The sequence below is a fragment of the Maylandia zebra genome, linkage group LG17 (genome assembly GCF_041146795.1).
Source record: "Maylandia zebra isolate NMK-2024a linkage group LG17, Mzebra_GT3a, whole genome shotgun sequence".
In the NCBI taxonomy this organism is placed as follows: Eukaryota; Metazoa; Chordata; class Actinopteri; order Cichliformes; family Cichlidae; genus Maylandia; species Maylandia zebra.
Window position 1 is genome coordinate 25581644 of NC_135183.1, and position 20619 is coordinate 25602262.

Consider the following 20619-nt stretch of genomic DNA (forward strand, 5'->3'; position numbering starts at 1 on the left):
ACACTGGTAATGTTGTGCATTTCGAAGTTGAGAAGTTTTAAGCGCTTTATTCTTGGCGCTCAAGATGAACTTCCTTTTTGGAATGTGTGGAATGCAAGTAAAGGTTTTACAACGATAAATACTGATTTGCCTCATTGATTTATTTAATAAGATGACGTGTTTCTATTGCACATGTCAGCAAAGTTTTTAAAGTGAAATAATAACAAAGTATAATCTAGTTTTATCATTAAGAACAAGTACTATATCTCACTGCATATTATTGCATTTCTGCTGGTAGATGCAGTCAGATTGCAATTGGTTTGAGTCTTGTTTTCTACATTTTACTAGTTAAGGTCCTACAATAGAAAACAAGAATGCCAAACTTTTTAATTAATAATATAACTTCTTACATCACCACACAAAACCACCTATATTTCTCCAGGAGCTAATCATTATCACCTAATCATTATCTACACAGATGTTTGTTTGTTTGTTTGTTTGTTTTTTATCAAATTTTAAGTGTAGTGTTTCTTACAATCACTTATTCACATAGTGTAAATTCTCCTAAACTGCGTTTTTCTTGTTCGCGATGGTGTTTGCATAAACTGCGATCGTGTGAGTTCCGATTTTTAAAATATCCCCTGAAGGCGGCACAAGTTCGGCAGCTCTCAGTTATTGCAAAGGCAGGCTGATGATCCAGCTGCTGTGCGCGTGAGTGTGTGCGAGGACATGGATACAGCTGGCGTTTACCACTGAAACCGATCACTTTACAGTGCTGCCGTGACACTGAGGCACTTCCGAGAGCGACAAAACTTCTTCCACAGCCGCACTCATGTGATTTTCCCTTTCTTCGAGCCATGTCCAAGACCCTGAAGAAGAAGAAGAACCACTGGACAAACAAAGTCCACGAGAGTGTCCTTTGCAGGAATGAGGAGGGGGAACTGGGGCTGGAGTTGAAGGGCGGCGCAGAGAATGGACAGTTCCCGGTTATCGGCGAGCTTCTCCCGGGCGGAGCGGTCTGCCATAGCGGCAAACTCTTCCAGGATGAACTCCTGCTGGAAGTCAATGATACCCCTGTGGCTGGACTCACCACCAGGGACGTCCATGCTGTGGTCAAGCACAGCAAAGACCCCCTCCGACTCAAGTGTGTCAAACAAGGTGAGGTTTGTAAGCTTTCGGCGCAACTTTCTCGCATGTCGCAGTTTTTCTTTCGGTTCTTTTTTGAAAACCGTTAGCTTTCCCCCCCTCAACGCGCTTTTCTCTTTTGACAGCACCTATTGTTTCCCAAAACTGATGCGCTTACCCCCAAGGCTCCATACTTACAGTAAACCATGCAAATAAATCACATACTTGCCACATATATATTATAATGATGCCGTTATTTTGTTGCTACACTTATTAGGCGTATAGAAACGATTATCTAAGAGGTGTTTGTGGCGTGTTTTTGTGTTGGTCGTGGTGTGCTCCTGATGTGTTTGGCACTCGTCCGAGTTAGGGGGTGTGTTACAGTTGTGGCAGTCAGAAAACACATTCCAGTGTTATTCATAATTCATAAGAAGTCATTTACAAGTATTGCGCCAACTCCTTCAGCCTTGAACCCAGCTACTAGCTTACAGATATGGATTACTTTAGGCGTGCTGTACTTGCAGTAGTGTAACAAAGTATTAATCCAATATATTTGGCATGATACCACAGATATAAACAGTGGATTATGTGAGATGCTGGATCAGATTAAATTGGATTGAGCCTTGCACACACATTTATTTCAGCAGAATATTACAGTCATACATGATCTTTCTTATATTTAGAAATCTAAATTACTGAGACATTTTATGTCCTGATTTAAAAACAAAAAAGAGGAAGAAAAATAAGCAATTATTTAATTGGCAGAAAATTAATCAGGACTGACTTTGATAAGTTTTAGTCAGTTTGTCTGTAATAGCAAGCTGTTAGGATTGTGTCATTTTTGGGGTAATTTTGCTGGCCATTTATGGACGCCTACATGGAGTTGCGGGGATGATCATAAATGAAGAGAACTGGTCATTTTTGCATTTAATGCATGTGCCATTTGCCCAAATGGAACCTCTGCTATTCTTGCCAGATTCTTAAATAAAAGAAAATTGCACTATATTTTCAGTTTAACCTTTGAATTACATATAATTTTTCTCTTTTTTTTTTCTTTAGAGCACACATTTAAGTATGCAATATTTATTATCCAATTTGTGCTTCACTGAGTGGACTAAATTGGATTTGGAAGGGAAATTTTATAAATATTAGAGCAAATCCCAGAGTCCCTATTTCAACATTATAGTTGTGTCACAGAAAATGAAAAATATCATAAAGTATGATAAGGTCACCGTTAGCTTGGTATTCGGTGCAATGAAACAGCAAAAGCCCCCCTGCACAGGATTACTACAGAGGGCTTCTTTTTTTTACGTGGGAAGTGCTGTGGATTGCTTAAGTGAGTGTAGTAGCTGCGCTGGATACACATGAGGCTGTGATTATGTGGTCCAGAGGCTATATAGTTTGTTGAAGAAATGTTTGGTTTTGCAGTATATGGAGTAGCCAGAACACACATTTTAAAAAGAGCACAAGTCAAAAAGAATTTCCTAACTTGTCCCTGGTTCAGACTCATCTCATTCTTGTCAGCTTTGTCCTCCGGATGTGCAGCTCTTATGTCACGGACACGCTCCTCTGGCTGTCTGTGGTTTTGATCTCAACAGCTAATGACTCTCCGTGTCTTGTGTTGTACGCCGGGACCGGGATCTGTGGGATCTCATTTTGGGGTGAAAAATCAGCGAAACCCTGTAAGAAGCTTTGGATCAAAGTCCTAGCTTGTGTGCTTGCATAAGTGTATCAGTGTGTGTGTGTGTGTGTGTGTGTGTGTGTGTGTGTTCATCGTCACCCCAGGGATTTATTCAAAAGGCAGCCAAGCCTATACCAAATTAAAATGTTAACTTTTTTTTCATGAAATATTTATATCCTCCAGCAATTTTCCAAGTGATTGATATTTCCCCATAGCTGTGCTCGTGTTTGCGCGATCGGTTGTTTACAGTGTTGAGCTCTTTTTATCATGATTGATATGTACATTAAGTAAATATTTTGGAGGGAAAAACAGGCTTTTGCAGTGCCCTTGCAGCTGTGTGCTCAATAATAAATATTTTCACTTTCAAGCAGACGCACATAAACTCCTATAATCTGTCTCAGTAGATTCTTTATTGAGCAGAGCGAGTCAGAGAGCACAGTTCAGTCCACTTGTTCTGATGTTATATGGTAATATGACTGTGTAATGAAAGTTTTTTTTTTTATCTTTATGGTTAGTTGTTTGTTTATCACGTGCTGCTTGAAAGTTGGTGAACTCTAGAAATGTCTGTATTTGTGCATAGATATTAATTAAAGTAGTATTAAACAGATGAGAGACAGAAAAGAGGTCAGCTGGTCGTTCAGTCATTGAGGAAATGATTCAGTATTACAAACGTATCTGTACATCAAGATCTAACTGTAAATTTTAGAATGAGCTTGGAGTGAGGTGTGTTCAGTCAGAATCTAGACACTGGTGGTGATGGAGATGAAGCGGGTGGAGACTTGGATGAAGATCTCTCCTTGGCCAGGATGAGATGGAGAGGGAAAGGTTCTGGCTTGCATGTATGAAAGTCTGAAAGGCAGAATATTAGAAGAGCACTGAGATTTAAGGCGCACTGAGGAGGTTCTGATTGGCTCTCAGAGTGATGAGGACCAAATTGTGTTGGACGGCCTGAAAAAGTGGCAAGGAATGAGCAAATACAGAACTTCTTTATTGAACTTGTGCATAAGTTTGGCATTATGTCCAAACTAAGAAAATAGAATAATAATAATGTCCTCTCCAGGAATGTCTAACCAATAAAGAAAAGTCCAAAAGGGAGGTGAGGAGTACTCTAGAAGGTCATGAAGGAGTCCTGGCTGCAGTTTAAGAAAAGGTCACATGGACAACCCATAAGGCTGTTCAAACAATGTTTTTCAGGCTAAAATAGAACTTTTGCAGAAAGGAACTGAAAGCATGGGACAAGAACCTCAGGGTTTCAACCAAGCCTGACATCCCCACTGGGTCTAAGCGCTGGGATTTTTCCTTCTTCTTTCTTCTTCTTTTTTTGTTGTTGTAAAACTTTAGCATTCTGGTCTGTCGGCCAACTTCCAGCATTTTTTTTCACACTTTGAAATCTGAGGTCATGTTTGAACATTAAAGATATGGTATGCACACATGGGTATTCACAGACGCGGACTAAAGCTTTCTTGGCTGCTACCTCAAAGCACACTGTGCGCTGTCTATCTTGCGTGCTGCACAATATCGTTTATTATTTAGTAAATATTGATATCTATGACTAGCTAGTTTATTGTGATGGTGCTTTGTTTTCTCTATTATTATGTTGCTCTTTGTTGTTTGCTGTCTCCTCTGTGTGTTTTTTTTGTTTGTTTGTTTTTTTTTTTCTTCTCCATACAGGTGACCCAGGAGTTCTTTTTTTTTTTTTTTTTATTCTCTCTCTTCCCCCCCCTTCTCACCGTCTCTTCTCCCCTTTGGTTTTCTTTCTTTCTCTCCCCCTCTTTCTCTCATTCATTCCCCCTGTCCTATTTATTAAAAAAAAAAAAAAAGACAAAGGATGAACTGAAGCTCTGCCATCACGTAATGTCGCATACTGCTGTTTCTGGTGTCATTTAAGAAAAAAAAAAAAAAAAAAAAAAAAGAACATTAAAGATAAAAGCTATTAAGGATAAAAGCTTCACTGGCTTTTCTTACAAGATCAATCTGAACTGATTTGTCAAAGATGTCTAAAATACAGAAAAAAAGTTAAAGCAGTGATATGTATATATTTTATATTTCACAATAATGCAAAAAAAAAAAAGTGTAATACTTTTTACCAGGTCACAAAAATGAAGAAAATGCTATTTACATTCAACTTTCATGCTGGATTGAGCAAATATGACAAGTGGTATCGCATAAACAAAAACAAAAATGTCAGTACATAGTTTCCAGATGGTACTCTAATTATAACCGAGAAAATAACTTAGTTAAATTTATGCACTCTTGTCATTTTCAAAACCTACTTTGTTGGCATGCACATCAGAGGAGGTCGAGCAGCTTGAAAAAAAAAAACTTAAGAAGTTTAGAAATGGAATAAAGGACAAGGTAAATACTGTGAGCTTATATCTGCGCACTTACTACTCTAGAAGTGTGAACACTTCCAAAGTGCCCTGCTTCACACTACTTTCAATCAACTAACTAATCCACCAGGCTGGAAGCATCATTGGTTAAATTTGGAGGCGTTTGAGTCAGTTAGGGACAGCAGGTCGCTGAACAAACTGCTCTCCATCATGAACAACCCATGACACCCACTCCACACTTGTGAGGCAACGGGAGCTCCTTCTCCCTCAGACTGATTCAACCTCGCTGCCATAAAGAATGCTTAAGGAAATCATTCCTACTGTTCTCTGTAAAGCTGTACAATAACTCTTCATTCTGTGACAGGTGAAGACATCTGAACTGCATCCCGCGTTGGTGGTAATGTCATGGTTTAAGACCTGTTTCGAACCCCCCTGCCATTGATGGAACCATCAATTTGGAAGACACCACTAAATACCATACTAAGACAAAATGTCAGGACACCAATCCATGAAATGAATCTCAAGACAAAGTGAGTCATGCAGGAAGACAGCTACCCTCAGTACACAGGTTGTGCTGCCAAAGAATAGTAAAAAAGAATGTTTTGGAACGACCAAATTCGGACTTTAATCGAATAGAAACTGAAGCAAGCAGTTCATGTAAGGAAAACCAGCAATGTCCCAAAATGGAATAGATTGTGTAAGGAGTGCAGGAAAATTCTCAAAAGGTGACAGGCAAGAGTGACCAAAATCTTCTTGACCCTCACATGTGTCATTTCCATTCATTACAGCTGATAATGTTTTATGCAGAAATATAAAAAAAAAATCTAAAGGCATTATGAACATTCAAGCTCCACTGTAGCGTACGTTTATTAATCTCAGAGCCAGCTTTCCTCGAGGGTCTAGAGTTTATTATATAAGACCTGTAATCATAAATGCAACCCTCTTCTTTTTATTTAGATAAATGTGGCAAATCAGGACTAGCTTTTGTGTGTGATCTGAGATTGTGGCCTTTATATTAAGTATTACAGAAACATTTCTTCTCTGCCTCTTTCTCTCTCCCTCTTTTTAAGCCGCTAAACGCATTTAACTTTGAGAAGATTTGTCTTAGTCTGTGGCGCCTCATGGTAACAATGTTTCTATGACAACAGTACATGAAAAGGCACTACTTACCCATTTAGTGTTTTGAGATTTTCACCTGAACTTTCAGGCTTTAGTGCTTCAGTGTGTAGATCTTATCCTCAGATAAAAGTGTTAAAGATGTGTAAATGTGTCTGTTTACAAATTCTTTATTCCATCCATTCCTGGATAGGTTGCCAGTCTATCGCAGAGCCAACAGAGAGACAACTAATTTAGATGCGCTGCAGAGCGTCCCGAATGCCTCTGGATTTTCACTGACTTGGGCAAATTTTAAAGCTGGACTCTGGGAAATTTGAAGGGGTTTCCATTAGACTAAATAATGTATCAGTTGATCAAAAAGTTAACACAAGATCCATCCCGGTTATGAGTAGAATAAGCGTGAGACATTGCCTGAAGTGTTCCTTTCTTACATATAGCATAGAGCAGGGGATGATCTGCTTCTAGGCACACCTGCCAGGTTTACACTGTAAACAGAGCTTTTTCTCTGATGTCCTTGTTCTTAATGTAGTGTGCACCTCGCATTCAGAAATGCTTGACAGATTACTTATTGGGTTCTCATTCATTATTGTGTGTTTTTATTTATTTATTAGTTGTTGTTTTTTTTAACAAAGAAATTTGCATTTATAAACCCAAATATGATTCAAGGATGAGCAACATCCCATAATAATGGGTGGGTAGAATAAGCTTTGAAATTCTGAGCGTTGTTTGTTTTCGCAGTGTACTTGAGGGTAGCTGAAGGTTTTGCTCAAACCCAGCTGTAAACAAAACCTTTGCTCACAGAGAGAAACTCTTGGTATTTGAGGTTTTGAACAAGGGGCAATCTCAGAAGCTGAAAAGTGAAGCCAGAGCGGAAGTGCTAAAAAATTGCAGTCCCTCTAGGTGCCGCATAAAGCTAGCTCCAAAAGTGGATCAGACTCATGTTAGACCCATGAGTGGGGCTTGTATTATAGCTCTTCCACTTAGATACTGTAGTTAAATGACAGGTGTTAAGTTGGACCTCTTTACTGTGTGCCGTTGGTGCATTTTGGAGCATTATGTCTAAAATGTTATGGACCATTCAGGTTTTTGGACGTTGCGTCAAAGTTGTGGTTTGGTTTTGGCAAGGGACAATCCAATGTGTTATTAGTCTGTTAGTTGAACTCCTGTGGAAAAGTGTTAAACTAAGATGCCAGAAAGAAACTGTTGTGGGAACAGTCCCCAGATTTTATTGATGATCTTTCAAGATATCTCTTTGGACATCAGCTGGTCTTTCACTGAATTTTTTAGTCCAGTGTTTGTATATGACAGCCACTCTTTTTTTTTGTTTAAGCCATTAAATCCTGCATACATCTCACCTTTTATTTGATCCATCTGTGGTTTGCTGAAGCCTCATCAGATACGGTCTCAATAGAAGACTGACTGTCAAGAAACCATTATTAGGGGAGAGGAAACTGGGGAAAAGGGGCTGAGATATGCCAAATTATTCAAGATCTGCACTGAAAATCAGTGGCAACAGGTATTATGGAGTGATGAATCCAAATTATGAAATTTGTGGTTCAAATCATCTTCAGCATGTACAGAGGAGATCAGGAGAGAGGTACAACAGTTTGTGCTTACAGGCTTCTGTAAAGCTCTGTTACGCTTTGGGGCTGCATTTCGGTCAGTGTTGTTGGTGCTCTTATCAAAATTTAAGGAATTATAAATGCAGAAAAATACCGTCAGATTTTGATCCGCCATGCAATAACATCTAGAAGGCATCTGACTGGCAACAGCTTCATTTATCAGCATGACAATAATTCCAAACACTAGAGAAACATACAATGAACCCCTATCAATCATGGACTGGCCTCCCAAGCTCTGACCTCAACATTACTTTAGCAGTATGGGATCATCTAAAGGCAGCCATCATCCAAAGATGAGCTTTGAATGTCTTTCAAAGGGCCTGGAGAACTATTACTGAAGACTACTTGAAGAAATTAAAAGAAAGCCTGACCTCTTAGGCAAGCAATATTGCCTTATATACTGCATTTACTGTATGTTTGCACATGTTTCAATTAGGGCTGCCACGATTAGTCGACTAGTCACGATTACGTCGACTATCAAAATCGTCGACGACTGATTTAATAGTCGACGCGTCGTTTGAAGCTTTGTAAGATCACAAAAGACGCAGGAATGAGTAGTAGGATTTAAGAGTGTAATAACGGACTGAAACAGAAGATGGCAGCACTGCATGTACAAGGATGCCAGCTGCCGTTAAACCCCGAAGAAGAAGAAGCTGTGTCCCAGAATTCATAGCGCAGCCCAGCTCAGTTTCCAACAATGGCGGCAGCTAGTTAGTTTTAATGTTACTCTTATTATTCTTTCTGGGTCACAAAATAAACGTTTAACATATTTTCAGGCGAGAATGTAGCTGTGTAAACTTCAAATATCTGCTCAGTTTATCAAGACACCACATATTTTCAAAAGCGCTCCGACGTTTTCGGAGACGTCTGTTACCCACTAGCTCGATAGCTAGCCGGGGGCTAGGCTCACTAGTGCCGTGAGAGCACCGGACTCCTGGCAGATCATTTTCAAACACACCGCTGTCTTTCGCTACTCAGGTTAAACATGATATATAAGTCACTTAGATAACTTAAAAATGTTATTGTTTGGCTTTTTCCAGTATTTTATTTGTTCCTGAGTGAATCGGTTTGGCTGAGATTAAAGTTATAGTTTTTACACGGCTGAATAAACGTCAAGCAGACAGCTGATTATCAGAAGTGTGAGATGCTCGAGAATTTATTCCGGTGTCCTGTTATATTTTAGATAGCAAGGAGTTTATTAAATTTTAATGAAATTTGCAGATTGTTTCGGTGAAGTTTAATAAACTATCATCTTGTCTTTATTTTTAGTTAGCACAGATCTTAAACACTTAAAGCTGTAAGCTAATGATAGTTATATAAGAGCAGATGCTGCTGGTGCAATAAGCTGTACGCTGTACGTCCAATGGATGATGATCTGATTAGTCGACTAATCGCAAAAATAATCGGTGACTAGTCGACTATCAAAATAATCGTTTGTGGCAGCCCTAGTTTCAATTAATCAGTGCGCCTTTTTACAATTCTCCTAGCTAAATATAAAAAATGAGAGGTGGCTCAATAATTTTGCACGATCCTGTAGCTAATTAGATGAACTCTGTCAGTATGATGAATCAGTACAGTTTATGGATGCAACTGACAAACCAAGCAATCTAGCGTTAGCGAATAACCTAGCACTACCTAGTTTTTTTTTTAAACAGCTCCAAACATTGACAGCACAGTGGCATCTGTTACACTGACTATTTTGAACTGATAACACTACTGTGACTAGTCAAGACTCTGTGGTCTTGAAAAACAATTTTGAAATTGTGTACCTGTCCTTAAGCTCAACTAAAAACAAGCCTCTTTGGCTGACATCCAATACTGATAATGAAATTTTTTTTTGTTTTCGTGTTGAATTCTCTTTTGTTATGTAATTATTTCCCATTTGGTGCCAGAGAAACAAAATACCTTTGTAATGATTTTTAATTTTGTTGTTAAAGTTGTTGTTAAAATCGTTCCACACCTTCTCACACTATCTTTGAATTATTGGAAATAAGTAACATAGTATTACAACTAAGGCATTACAGCAGGTAAACACTTTGCACTGCCATTAATTGATTTGCTTTTACACCCTTAAATGTAACTTTTATTGTTTGCTTTAAAACGAAGAGCAAGTTGAAGTAGACATACTGCCAGTAATTAAAGTACTTTAATGCAATGTAGCCACCTGATTGTTTTACAATGAGGCTGCTACATTCCAATAAAACAGTAATAAGCTGTGCTTTGTTTAGCTTCTTTCTGCCTCCAGTCACGGAACAGGGTCAATGACTGGCTTACATGCATGGTTGATCTCCAAAAGATGTCCATGGCCTTTCTGAATAATACATCAAGTTCTCTTTTGCAGTGTTCTGCTGCTTCACTAATGCCACAACTCTAAAGGTGTTCTCTCTTTCTCTTGGGATGTCTTGTCTGGATTGTTAGCGTTTACCGTGTTCTTCTCTGTAATTAAAAACGTGGATCTTGATTCTTTTGGCGAACATGAGTACTGTTTATGAGTTTAAGTACTTAATTTCCTACATAATGTATGCGTCTTTAATTTTTCATGTCAACTGAAATCCTTGGGTATTATCTTTTTTTTCTCTCTCTCTCTCTCTCTCTCTCTCTCTCTCTCTCTCTCTCTCTCTCTCTCTCTCTCTCTCTCTCACACACACACACACACACACACACACACACACACACACACACACACACACACACACACACACACACACACACACACACACACACTATAGCAGGGCTTTTATTAGTCTCTGAGGTGAGGATTAGATTAGTTTGCCATCAGCAATCAGGTGTGCCCTGTAGGACATAATTAGGACGTCCGCAAAACACAAAGAAGAATATTAGAGAAAAGTTACATTCCCAGAGAAATGATGAATTGTGCTTAGAGCAGAACATTATGGATAATGTAAGAGTGGCATTAAGACTACATCATGTGGCTGTTGTGGCCCCTGTGGATTAGATGCTAGTAAAGAATAATGATGCACATTTTCAGAGTCTCTCTCCTGGGTTCAGACATTCATTATGTTGCATTCAATTGTTCACCATGAAGTTTACAGAAGAAAAGGAACGAGTATGCTGGCTGTTTACAGTACAGCTAAGTCACTGAATGAACACCCATGTCTGTCCCCGGAAGATGCATCTTGATATCAGGAAGACTAATGAGTTAATAACTGTCAGGAGTTAATAACAGGGTTGGGAGACTTGCGATGCCTTGAGCAACTGGAATTTGATTTTTGAAATGTGCAATACATGTTGGAATTTTTGCTTGCAGCTTATCAGCTTGTTGTTTCTCTTTTAACACTTCTCCTGATCCCTATTAAGATTGGTGATTTGTGTACACATTGAGTAAGAGGAAAACATAGCAGTGATGTATGCTGAAACAGCTAGCTGTGGTGATGAGGGATTCGCCTATGCAAAGCTCTGTGTGAGAACAGGGGGCAGGATGTTAATACTTTAAATTCACAGAATTAACACAAAGTGGCAGATGCTGTTGATGCAACTCTAGGCGAGTGTTCTGATAAGCAGAAATTAACACATTGTCGGGCTTCTCACCCCCCACGCTGTAGTTTCTGTCACAATCATGTTAACCTATTTCAGTACGTCTTTTGCTATTTGCTTCTTAGCGAGGAGTCAGGTATACGCTAAGCATGCAGAATGGTTTCTAAGCAGTCACATCCATGAGCAAAAAGAGCTGTCATGAGTGGGAAATCTGCATGAAAATAAAATCATAAATGCTCCTGCTGAAGCATCAAGGTAAATTATCTTTATATCACATCTACTGCTGCTTTTACTCTATCCTTCCTGCACACTCAAATGTCCCAGTTCAGTTTCCTATTTCAGCTTTTACCAAGGATTAATGCAGCCAGCTATGGAGTCTGTCACTGTATCTTTCACTGCCTCTACAGTGAGAACACACTTACTGTGGCTGTACTCCAGCGTGACTGAGAACCGTATGCTGATTGAGCTTCGCTTAGTGGTGTTGGGGGTGCAGGTAGGAGCGTTTTTAGGTAAGCTGAAGCCAATCAAGTCTGCTAGCTGGTTGTCCACTTTGTGTTAGCTGGTGGCAGAGAAAGTCATTACAGCAACCTGAGCTTGGGGAGCTTTAGCAAGTCAGAAATGGCAGCAGCCATGGTTCTATAGAGACAGCAGTGCTGGTCAGTCTGTCAGCCCAGCACTTTTATTACATGTCACTTTCAATACGCTTTTGCCAAAGTTGTAGCAGACCTGAGTTCCCACAGGATTGGCCACAACTGGCTTTGACGAGTCTCTGATTTTAAATGTGAACTTCTATAATTCAGAGTTAATTTTAGACGTTAGAAAAACAACAAGCATTCTCATCTTGTTGCTCAAGTTGAGCCTCAAACTTTGTCTCATTACTGCCGCCATTGATTAACTTTTTGGGAATTATGTATGAATGTTACAGATCAAATAAAAAACAAAAACTGCAACACCAAGTATTTACTGTAGTATAAGAGTAGTGTTGGGCCTGTATGTGCCCTAAAAGCCACCCTTTAACCTGTTGCTAGGGCAATTTGGAAGTTAAAGAAAGCTAGCAGCTTGGGAAATACTGGGGCAAAGAGGGTAGAGAGAGTAGAAAGGGTTATGCTAATGTGACAAATTTCTTTAAATGACAAACCCTTCATGCTTCAAGCGCTTGAAAGGAAAAAACATATTTTTCTCAGATTTGGCTTGGAGGGGGTGGGGGGTAGAGTTTTCCTAATGCAGGAACCTCCCTGGGATTACCCTAAAAATTTTTCAAGGCTTTAGTGTTGACATTTTAACCAAACCAAAACTGGTTTCCCTGGTTGTCTGCCTGAGGATTTTTTTTGAATCTTTGGTAGTAAAGTCTGGGATTTTTATCTACACAGGAGGGGTGGCATTATGCTAGCAGAGCAGCAGCAGCTTAACTGCTCACTCTGTGACTGCATATTTTTCAGGCACTGTAGTTTTGAATAAATAGACTTTATTTGTACAAAAATAAAGTGCATTATTTGTTAGCTTTTGATTTCTTTTTTTTACCAGGATATTTTTTTCAACTGCGTTTACAAGGCTACTATGTTTGGGTCACATGTTAACACCACAGCTGCGTATGGCTAATTAGCATAACGAACATGATTGCTTTGCTATTTAGCATATCATGCCCTTTATCCAAACTATTTTAACTTACGTTGAAAAAATATGTCTACAGAAACACAAAAAGTGTAATAAGTCACACTTTCCTCGAGCATCAACATTTGTCTGACGGAGGTCTTTAGCTATAGAGATGAAGCAATCCCTCCATTTCTTGGACATTACTGTCACATAATCCTCCTAATGTGTCTGTGTTTCTGTTCATGCACTGAGGTCCTGCGCTTTCACGGTGTCTCTTCTGCTCAACACCCAGTCTTGCCTCTATTTGCAGTGTAATAATGGTTGAAATGGAGTAACAGCTGTGGCGGCAGTTTGGTTCGTGTCTAGCAGGACACGAAACGTGGATTCAGCCTCAGTTTCTGAATTGTTGCAGTCTGCTTTTTACTCTGCATCAGCAAAGATGATTTGTTTCTGACTGACAGCGTGAAGCCAGAGAGGCTAATTTAATAGAGATTCATAAATTAAAAGATACGCTCGTTCATTAAAATCTTGGCATGTCATTTTTTTTTCTGAACCTTCCAATTTTATTTACAAGTCTTTGGTTGCATATTGACTTCCATTATTAGGACTGCTCCTGCAATAGTTGAGTCACTGTCTTCAACTATACATATAGCTGTGCATGCTGCATAGCTGACAGTTAAGCAGATTCATACAAAAAGAGCAGGTCTCAGCAGAAACTGTAGGTTAAGATAAAAATGTTTTCCAGACTTGTATCTCAAGCATGGAAATCCATACCAAAGAACAGTCTATAACATGGCACCATGCAGGCTATTCAATAGCTCAAGGGAAAAGTGGTATGTTATGACACTATCAAGTCAATGGTGCATGCCCAGCCAATGGAATGAGTGATGTGAGTGATGATGACTTTGGACTGGTGGCAGGTCTGTTGGGCTTTTGAAAGATGGGGCTGGGCAATCCCTGAGAAGTTGTGTTGAGTCAGAGACACACACTGTTGTTGGGAGGGTGGTAATGATTGTCAGTGCAGTCAGACTCATCTGTCTTGTTGTCAGAGACCCCACTGAGAGTGTAAAGTAGCACCAGCAAGTTCAACACAGACAGTGTGATACACAAACAGACACATCACATGCACGCATAAAGACCTGCTATCCTCCACTGTGTGTGTTTATGTGTTTGTGTCTATGTGTGTGTCTATATATGTGTGTCTCCCTGGAGCCTTAGCACCACTTACCACATCCTGTCCAATCATGCTTGACAGAAGCTTGGTGGAGAGATGCTGTTGTTGTTGTTGCCTCTGTTACACTGACTGCCAGGCTCACCTCTAGGGACAGGTAACGATAAGGATAACATACTCACAAACTCTCACAAACACGCATGCGCACACACACATGACTGTCTTTCCCTCGTTGTCAACATCAACCATCTGTTGTGGCAAGCTGAAGAATTCCAAGGACTCAGCAATGAGTAGGCTGTAAACACTTGTGTGTGTATAGTGTTCATATGTGGTGCTGTGCATTATTTAAATTTGGATACCAGAGTACACTGGTGTTTTTGTGTGCGTTTGTGTCTTTGTGTTATTGAATTACAGTTAACTTGATTTATAGAAGAATGCGTGAAGCTGTCTCTGTGAAAGTAAAATTCTTATTTTCCCTTTAACTCGTGTGAGAGTGCAGGAAACTATTTAAGAGGTCACAGTGACAGTGCAGTTTAACACACTGAATAATATGATTTTGTCAATGGACAGTGCAGGTGAGGATGATGGGAATGTAATTGGTTTTGCAGGTATTTGGTAAAAAGCCAAAGTATTGGACTCTGTAAAAACTAATGGCTTTAGATGAATCCTCAAAGTATCACAAAAATGCAAAAAAAAGCTTACAAGTTAATTGACTAACTTGCAAATCTGCACTTTTGTCCCTCTAAGGAGTAAAGTGGGCCCATAGCTGCAGAATAAAAGAGCACCCAGATTCCCTTTAGGGGTGACTGGTTCAGGATGGTCTCTGACTTACTGTGTTTATGGCTCCGTTACCATTGGCTGTTTCCTCATACATTTATTTAGTGGCTTCATAATAACAGTCCAAATAACTGCCTGGAGGCATTACTCAGATGGATACCAAGTGGCAAGACTTAGGTCAAGAATTACTTTAGAATTGGTGAGTTTATTAGTCCTGGTTTTCTAAATAAAGATGGGCTAAAAGTCTTGCATATTAACACACCTACATGCTGTCTAAGTAGGATTTTTATTTATGTGCCAGACACAGGTGAAGTCTGAGCAGGAGGATATCGGTTTACCTGTGCTCATCTGGTGGGAGAGGGAGCTTGTGCAGCTTAATAATTGATGAATGATTTTGGTAATCCAGCAATTAGCAAGACTGTTTTTGCAGCAAGTCTGTGAATTTTAATGAACTGTAGACAGAGGAACTGCAACTCTCATCTGTTTCCTAGAGAGCCTGTATTGTGTAGTGGATGTTTTTTGGGGGTTTTTTTGACAGTAAGTGTAAAAGTACAGTATTTTCAGCTCCAGAGAGTGAATGGTTTATTTATTTCATACTGTATATGTACACAGATTTGCTTTGAGAGATACTAGACGTGTTGTTTGTTTGGCTGGAATGCTCACTGATCATAAAATATCTACCTGTCTTATTGTCAAATCTCAGTGACACTTCTTTTGTCCAAAAGATGTGGCGATTCTCCTCATCTTTGCAACAAATCACAGCTGTCATATTTACACTTTTTTTCTGCACAGAGCTTATTTTCAGCCTCCTTTGGGCACTTTCTTTATCAAAAGCCACTCAAATTCTGAAAGTGGAATAGTGCAGACCCAGCAGCCCTCTAGGCAGATGATGAACCAAAAGAAAACATCAGATTTTGGTTGTGAAGCCGTGATGAATCACAAAGTTGCTGTTGTGTAACCTGCAAAATTTGATAGATGCCCCCCTGGATACCATAAGATTTTGCAGAGGGAGATATTGTAAGTTTTCATATTTCATGTAGGGAAAAGCTCACATTCGACATCCTCAAACAGCCAGTGGTATGAATATAAATGAGATCTAAATAGGATATTTTGAAGCGTAGACACTGGGGAGGGTGAAATTGGCTGACCTGCTCTCTGAGAGAAGGGAATATTAAGCAAACTCCTCAGCCCTTACCAGTTGTTGCTGATTCACCAAAAAAAGGGAACAATCGATATGGAGCGATTAAAGCCTTTCTGAGTGCCTCGGTGGTCGTTCTGTCCTTCACTGCCAATCTCTTGGCGAGGATCAAATGCTCTTTTTATTTACCACAAGTGTGTGTGAGAGAGAGGATGGTTGCATTTGTATCCATCTGGGGTCGTTCCTTTCCCTTTTGGTTTGGGCACAATAGATTTTTTCTTTTTTTGAGGATAAGTAGCAGAACTACTTCCTTTTTCTCAGCAAAACATTTTGTCAGGTTCTGTCACCCTGACTTACTACCAAACAGATGTTCATGATACATATACATATACAATATCTCCAAGAATACTTTGGCATGCAATCAGAAATTGAAAACCACCAGTGTTCTGATTAGTAGACACGCTGCTCTACCTCCTGAGCCACAGTCTCCCCGATGTCTGTCTGTCTGTGTGTTCTTCTGCAAAAGATGACTATGCAGTCCTGTGAAAAGTATACACTATGATTCTTTAGCTTGCAGAATCATTTTTAACGGATATTTTTTCTCTTGTGGCTTTTCTCAGTCTTCCAAATCATTATGGAAGAATTTTAGTCCGTTCTTGCTTCAGTTTATTGAGGCATTAATTTAATTTTCCTGCCATAGTATTTCAGTCAAGTTCAGTTCTAGACTTGACTGGCTCATTGCAGCACCTTGGTTCTTTTCTGTTGTAGATTTTCTTTTGTGTGCTTTTGGCCAAGCTTTAGCTGTCAGATAGAGCCTCACATCTGACTCTAGAATACTTTGGTTTGCAGAGGAGTTCATGGTTGACTGAATGACTCCAAAGTGTCCAGGTTAGTGGCTGCAAAATAAGCTATCCAAAGCTATCCAAAAGTGGCCCTGTGCATTATGGCCAGACATTGCAACTTTAGTCTTATCTGTCCAAAGGACATTTATCTGTAAGTCTTGTGTTCTGCTCCTATTCTTTTTCAAACCTAAGCTGTGCTGCCATGTCTGTTGTCCGAGCAACCCTTCTAAAACAAGCCATGCTTTAAGTATGTTTCTACTGTCATGAACTTTGACATTTAACATGCTAACTGAGGTCTTCCTCCTGAAAGTCTAAACTCATTCACTGTTCAGTTTAGCTCGAGCTGAGATGAAGACAGTGGAGCTTTCTTCATACAAGTGGAAGCAGACAAAAACAACAAGCACACATGCTACAAACTTTACCCGAGTCATTTAGACAGCCGTTAGCACATGATTCTCCTCATGGGGACCTGATATGTTTAATATGCTGCTGAGAATATAGCCCAGAAGAAGCGTATAGTATAGCTTTTATTTTGGAAAGAGCCATTTCTCTGTAATAAACTCTCTTTTCCAAAGATGAGTGATTCCTCAATCAGATAGATTTATTTTTTTATTTTGTTGTTTCAGCAACATTAAATTTAAAAACTGTACTTTTGAGTTAAAATATATATTTATAATTTTAATAAATGACAAATTAAAAAGGCATGAACATTTTTTTGTATCGAAAAAATATCGAACCGTGACACCAAAGTATCGAACTGAACCGTGATCTCATATCCCAATATTAAGAATTCTATTGTCCGATAACGATATAAATCACAAAAATGTAACATTTTCTGTAAATTCTGTGAATCTCAGGCAGCTCGTCTTGCGGGAAGTGTTTCCAGCTGGGCGTCGCGTACCTGGAGTCGAGTGTTTTAACTGATGCATGAAACTATACATTTTTAGACATAGGTTGTAACGGCCGCCGTTTTCTTTGTCAGTATTTATTACACGGCGTGCTGCGGGGAAAAGCCTGTTCTGTTTGAGTCTAAGGTTTATTTTTTAGCACCTGCCGGCTCTTTTTTACTTCTCATCCGTAAATACTCTAGATCTTTCACGTGATTCAGTTTATTTTGAAAAGTCTCAACAGGATCTTGAGCTTTATTGTGAAAGGTTTATGTGGAAATAACGACAACGCATAAAAACAAGCCCTTGTCTGTCTGTAGTGTCTGTAGTTTATATCGTCAACTGATATATATTGTTATATCGAACAGCCCTATATATATACATACGTATTCTTTTTTTCAATTGCCAGTCTACATGTGTAATCTAGCAAAGTAGACTGTATTGTTCGACCAATGATGGCATTTAGCACATATACAATTAAGAAAACAAAAGTGTCTACCTGATATATTGATCTATCTGTGGTGTGTGCAGAAGAATTGCAGTTCAGAACTGACACAGCAGCAGTTTCTGACAACACAAGGAGTCTGCAATAAGACTGTAAACAAGACATTGATTTAATGCCCAGCTGTATAGATTCTACAAGGAGACACATTATTAGCATGTCCATTCAATAACTGTCTCTGTGTTGCAACAAATCTGTGTGCTGACCACATCTGTCTTACTCTCCTCTTTCACACCAGTGGTTCATAAGCTTGAGACCAGTGTTGTCGGAATGTAGTTTTGACTTTTTGGGATTCCTGTCAACTCTCATACTAGCCTTTAGCTTCCCTTTAGCAACATTTCTCTGCCCAACCCATGATGTTAGTTTTGCCTGAAGCGAGGTCACCTCCAGCTGCTTTAAGCCAGCTCACATCAACACTCCTGGGATGTTTTTACATATGCAGCATGGTCTCTCACTGTCACTATTCTATCACCCTTTTTCTCTGTCCCCATCCTTTGCATTCATACACTCATCTCATCCACTGGGAGCTGAGGGAGAGAAGCATGTTAAAATAGTTACAGGAGATGAAGAGGCCGTGCTGTCCCCGTGCTCGTAGACATTATTCATGCCTTCCACGGGTCTGCCTGAAAGACAAGGAGGCAATGAGAGAGACACAAACACCTGATGCTCAATTGATGCAGAAAAAGCACAAAAAAGAGGGAAGGAAGGAGTGTTGACAGACAGCAAGAGGAGAAGACACTCTGCACTTGTTTTCTTCTCAGCACATCTGATGACAAACACAGCTTTGACCACCAATTTTGCTTCGTTTAACACAAAATCCTTGAGCAGCTTGGGGGGTTTTTTTGCTTTTATTTCTTTATTTGCACGTGATTTGAAGTACTAATTTCTACTTAATTGACTTTTACATTATTGTATTAAAAACAGAGCAAAAGAAAAACTCCAAAGGAATTAGTAATACTGCCGTCTGTTTGAGAGATGGTGCATGGTTCAGTGTGCTGAAAAAACATTAAAACTCTGCTGTTGTCTTTTTGCTTCACTACAAAAAAAAAAACTGCGATGAGATTAAATTGTCACCACAGTCTGTTATTGTATTTTCACAGGACACATTTAAAGGAAGCGAGGAGTTATTTTCATCAGTGGCGTCTTCCATTTTTCATTCTTGCAATAAAGTGATTTTGTGTGTCACGAGTGGCATCAATCCCAGATACTGCATATCATTTTAAACAGAGATATTTTTAATTACATCAGATTGTTTTGTACTATGCAAGGAATATAGCGTTTGGCCTTGGCTCAGCCTCAGAGAGAACATCTTTTATTATTTGGCAAGCAGCTGGATGACTAATCTTTAAATGTGTCACAGTTGTACAACAGTCAGGCCCTTTTTTCTAAATGGTAAATGGTCTGTATTTGTATAGCGCTTTACTTGGTCCTAAGGACCCCAAAGTGCTTTACACTATACACAGTCATCCACCCATTCACACACACATTCACACACTGGTGATGGCAAGCTACAGTGTAGCCACAGCCACCCTGGGGCGCACTGACAAATCTTCAGCTGTGCCCAGTTCCTCTGCACTTGGATGGCACTTAGATTAGATCGTTCATTGGCCGTGGTAGTTTTTCATAATACAAGAAAAACAAGGTGCAGGCTAATAGTAACACACACACAAGAAATTATGTTAAAAAATGCATTGTCAGTGACTCACGCTTGATTGTAATGATCTGTGCCTGAGTAGCTGCAGGATAGTTAATTGCATGCCTCTCTGTCTTCCTGCTTGTCAAGCTAAATAAGCAGCGTGGGTTAGAAAGGGCGTCTTCCATTAAACAAGCTTTATTTGACTAAACCAGCCACTTAAGTATTATTACATTCAAGTGTAAGTGTGGGTGTGCAGATATCCTAGAATTTCCAAGTTAGTGAACACCCAGTTTAGTAGTCAAAAAATAAATTTACTATAATTAGGTGATTACATACTCATTTAATCATTTTATATCATTAGAATTTCACTGTTTTTGATAGTGATGCAAAGATTGATTGGCCGAAGACCAGAGATTGCCCATTTCCAGGGTTCTTAGCTTTCACCAGCTGATCGTGTATGTCTGATTATAAGCTGGTCTGTTTCACACATGTGCAGCACGTGAGCAGACGCAGGCTAATAGTAACACACAGACGCACGCTAAGCAGTCGCCAGTCCTCTGTTAAATAATGAGCTATCATAGTCTCACATGACTCCACAGTTGCCCAAATTAATACAATAAAGTTCTGTGTCCCTGCAAAAATACATACCTGGGTTTCATTGTCTTGAGCATGTAACAAAAGCCCTCATTTTCCAGAACGCTGTATGAATGCAGGGCTTTACAAAT

General features: G+C 39.4%; 1 protein-coding gene across 10 annotated transcripts in view; it reads left to right on the top strand.

The window, feature by feature from the left end:
- The first annotated feature begins 661 nt into the window (after positions 1-661).
- magi2a (membrane associated guanylate kinase, WW and PDZ domain containing 2a) overlaps positions 662-20619 on the top strand; it is a 273490-nt gene continuing 253532 nt past the window's right edge. For all 10 annotated transcript variants that reach the window (XM_004548382.3, XM_012918390.3, XM_012918391.3 and 7 more), the window contains exon 1: positions 662-1137. In XM_004548382.3, coding sequence (XP_004548439.1) covers positions 837-1137 — 301 coding nt within the window. In that variant the 5' untranslated portion in view covers positions 662-836. The remainder of the gene's footprint in view (positions 1138-20619) is intronic.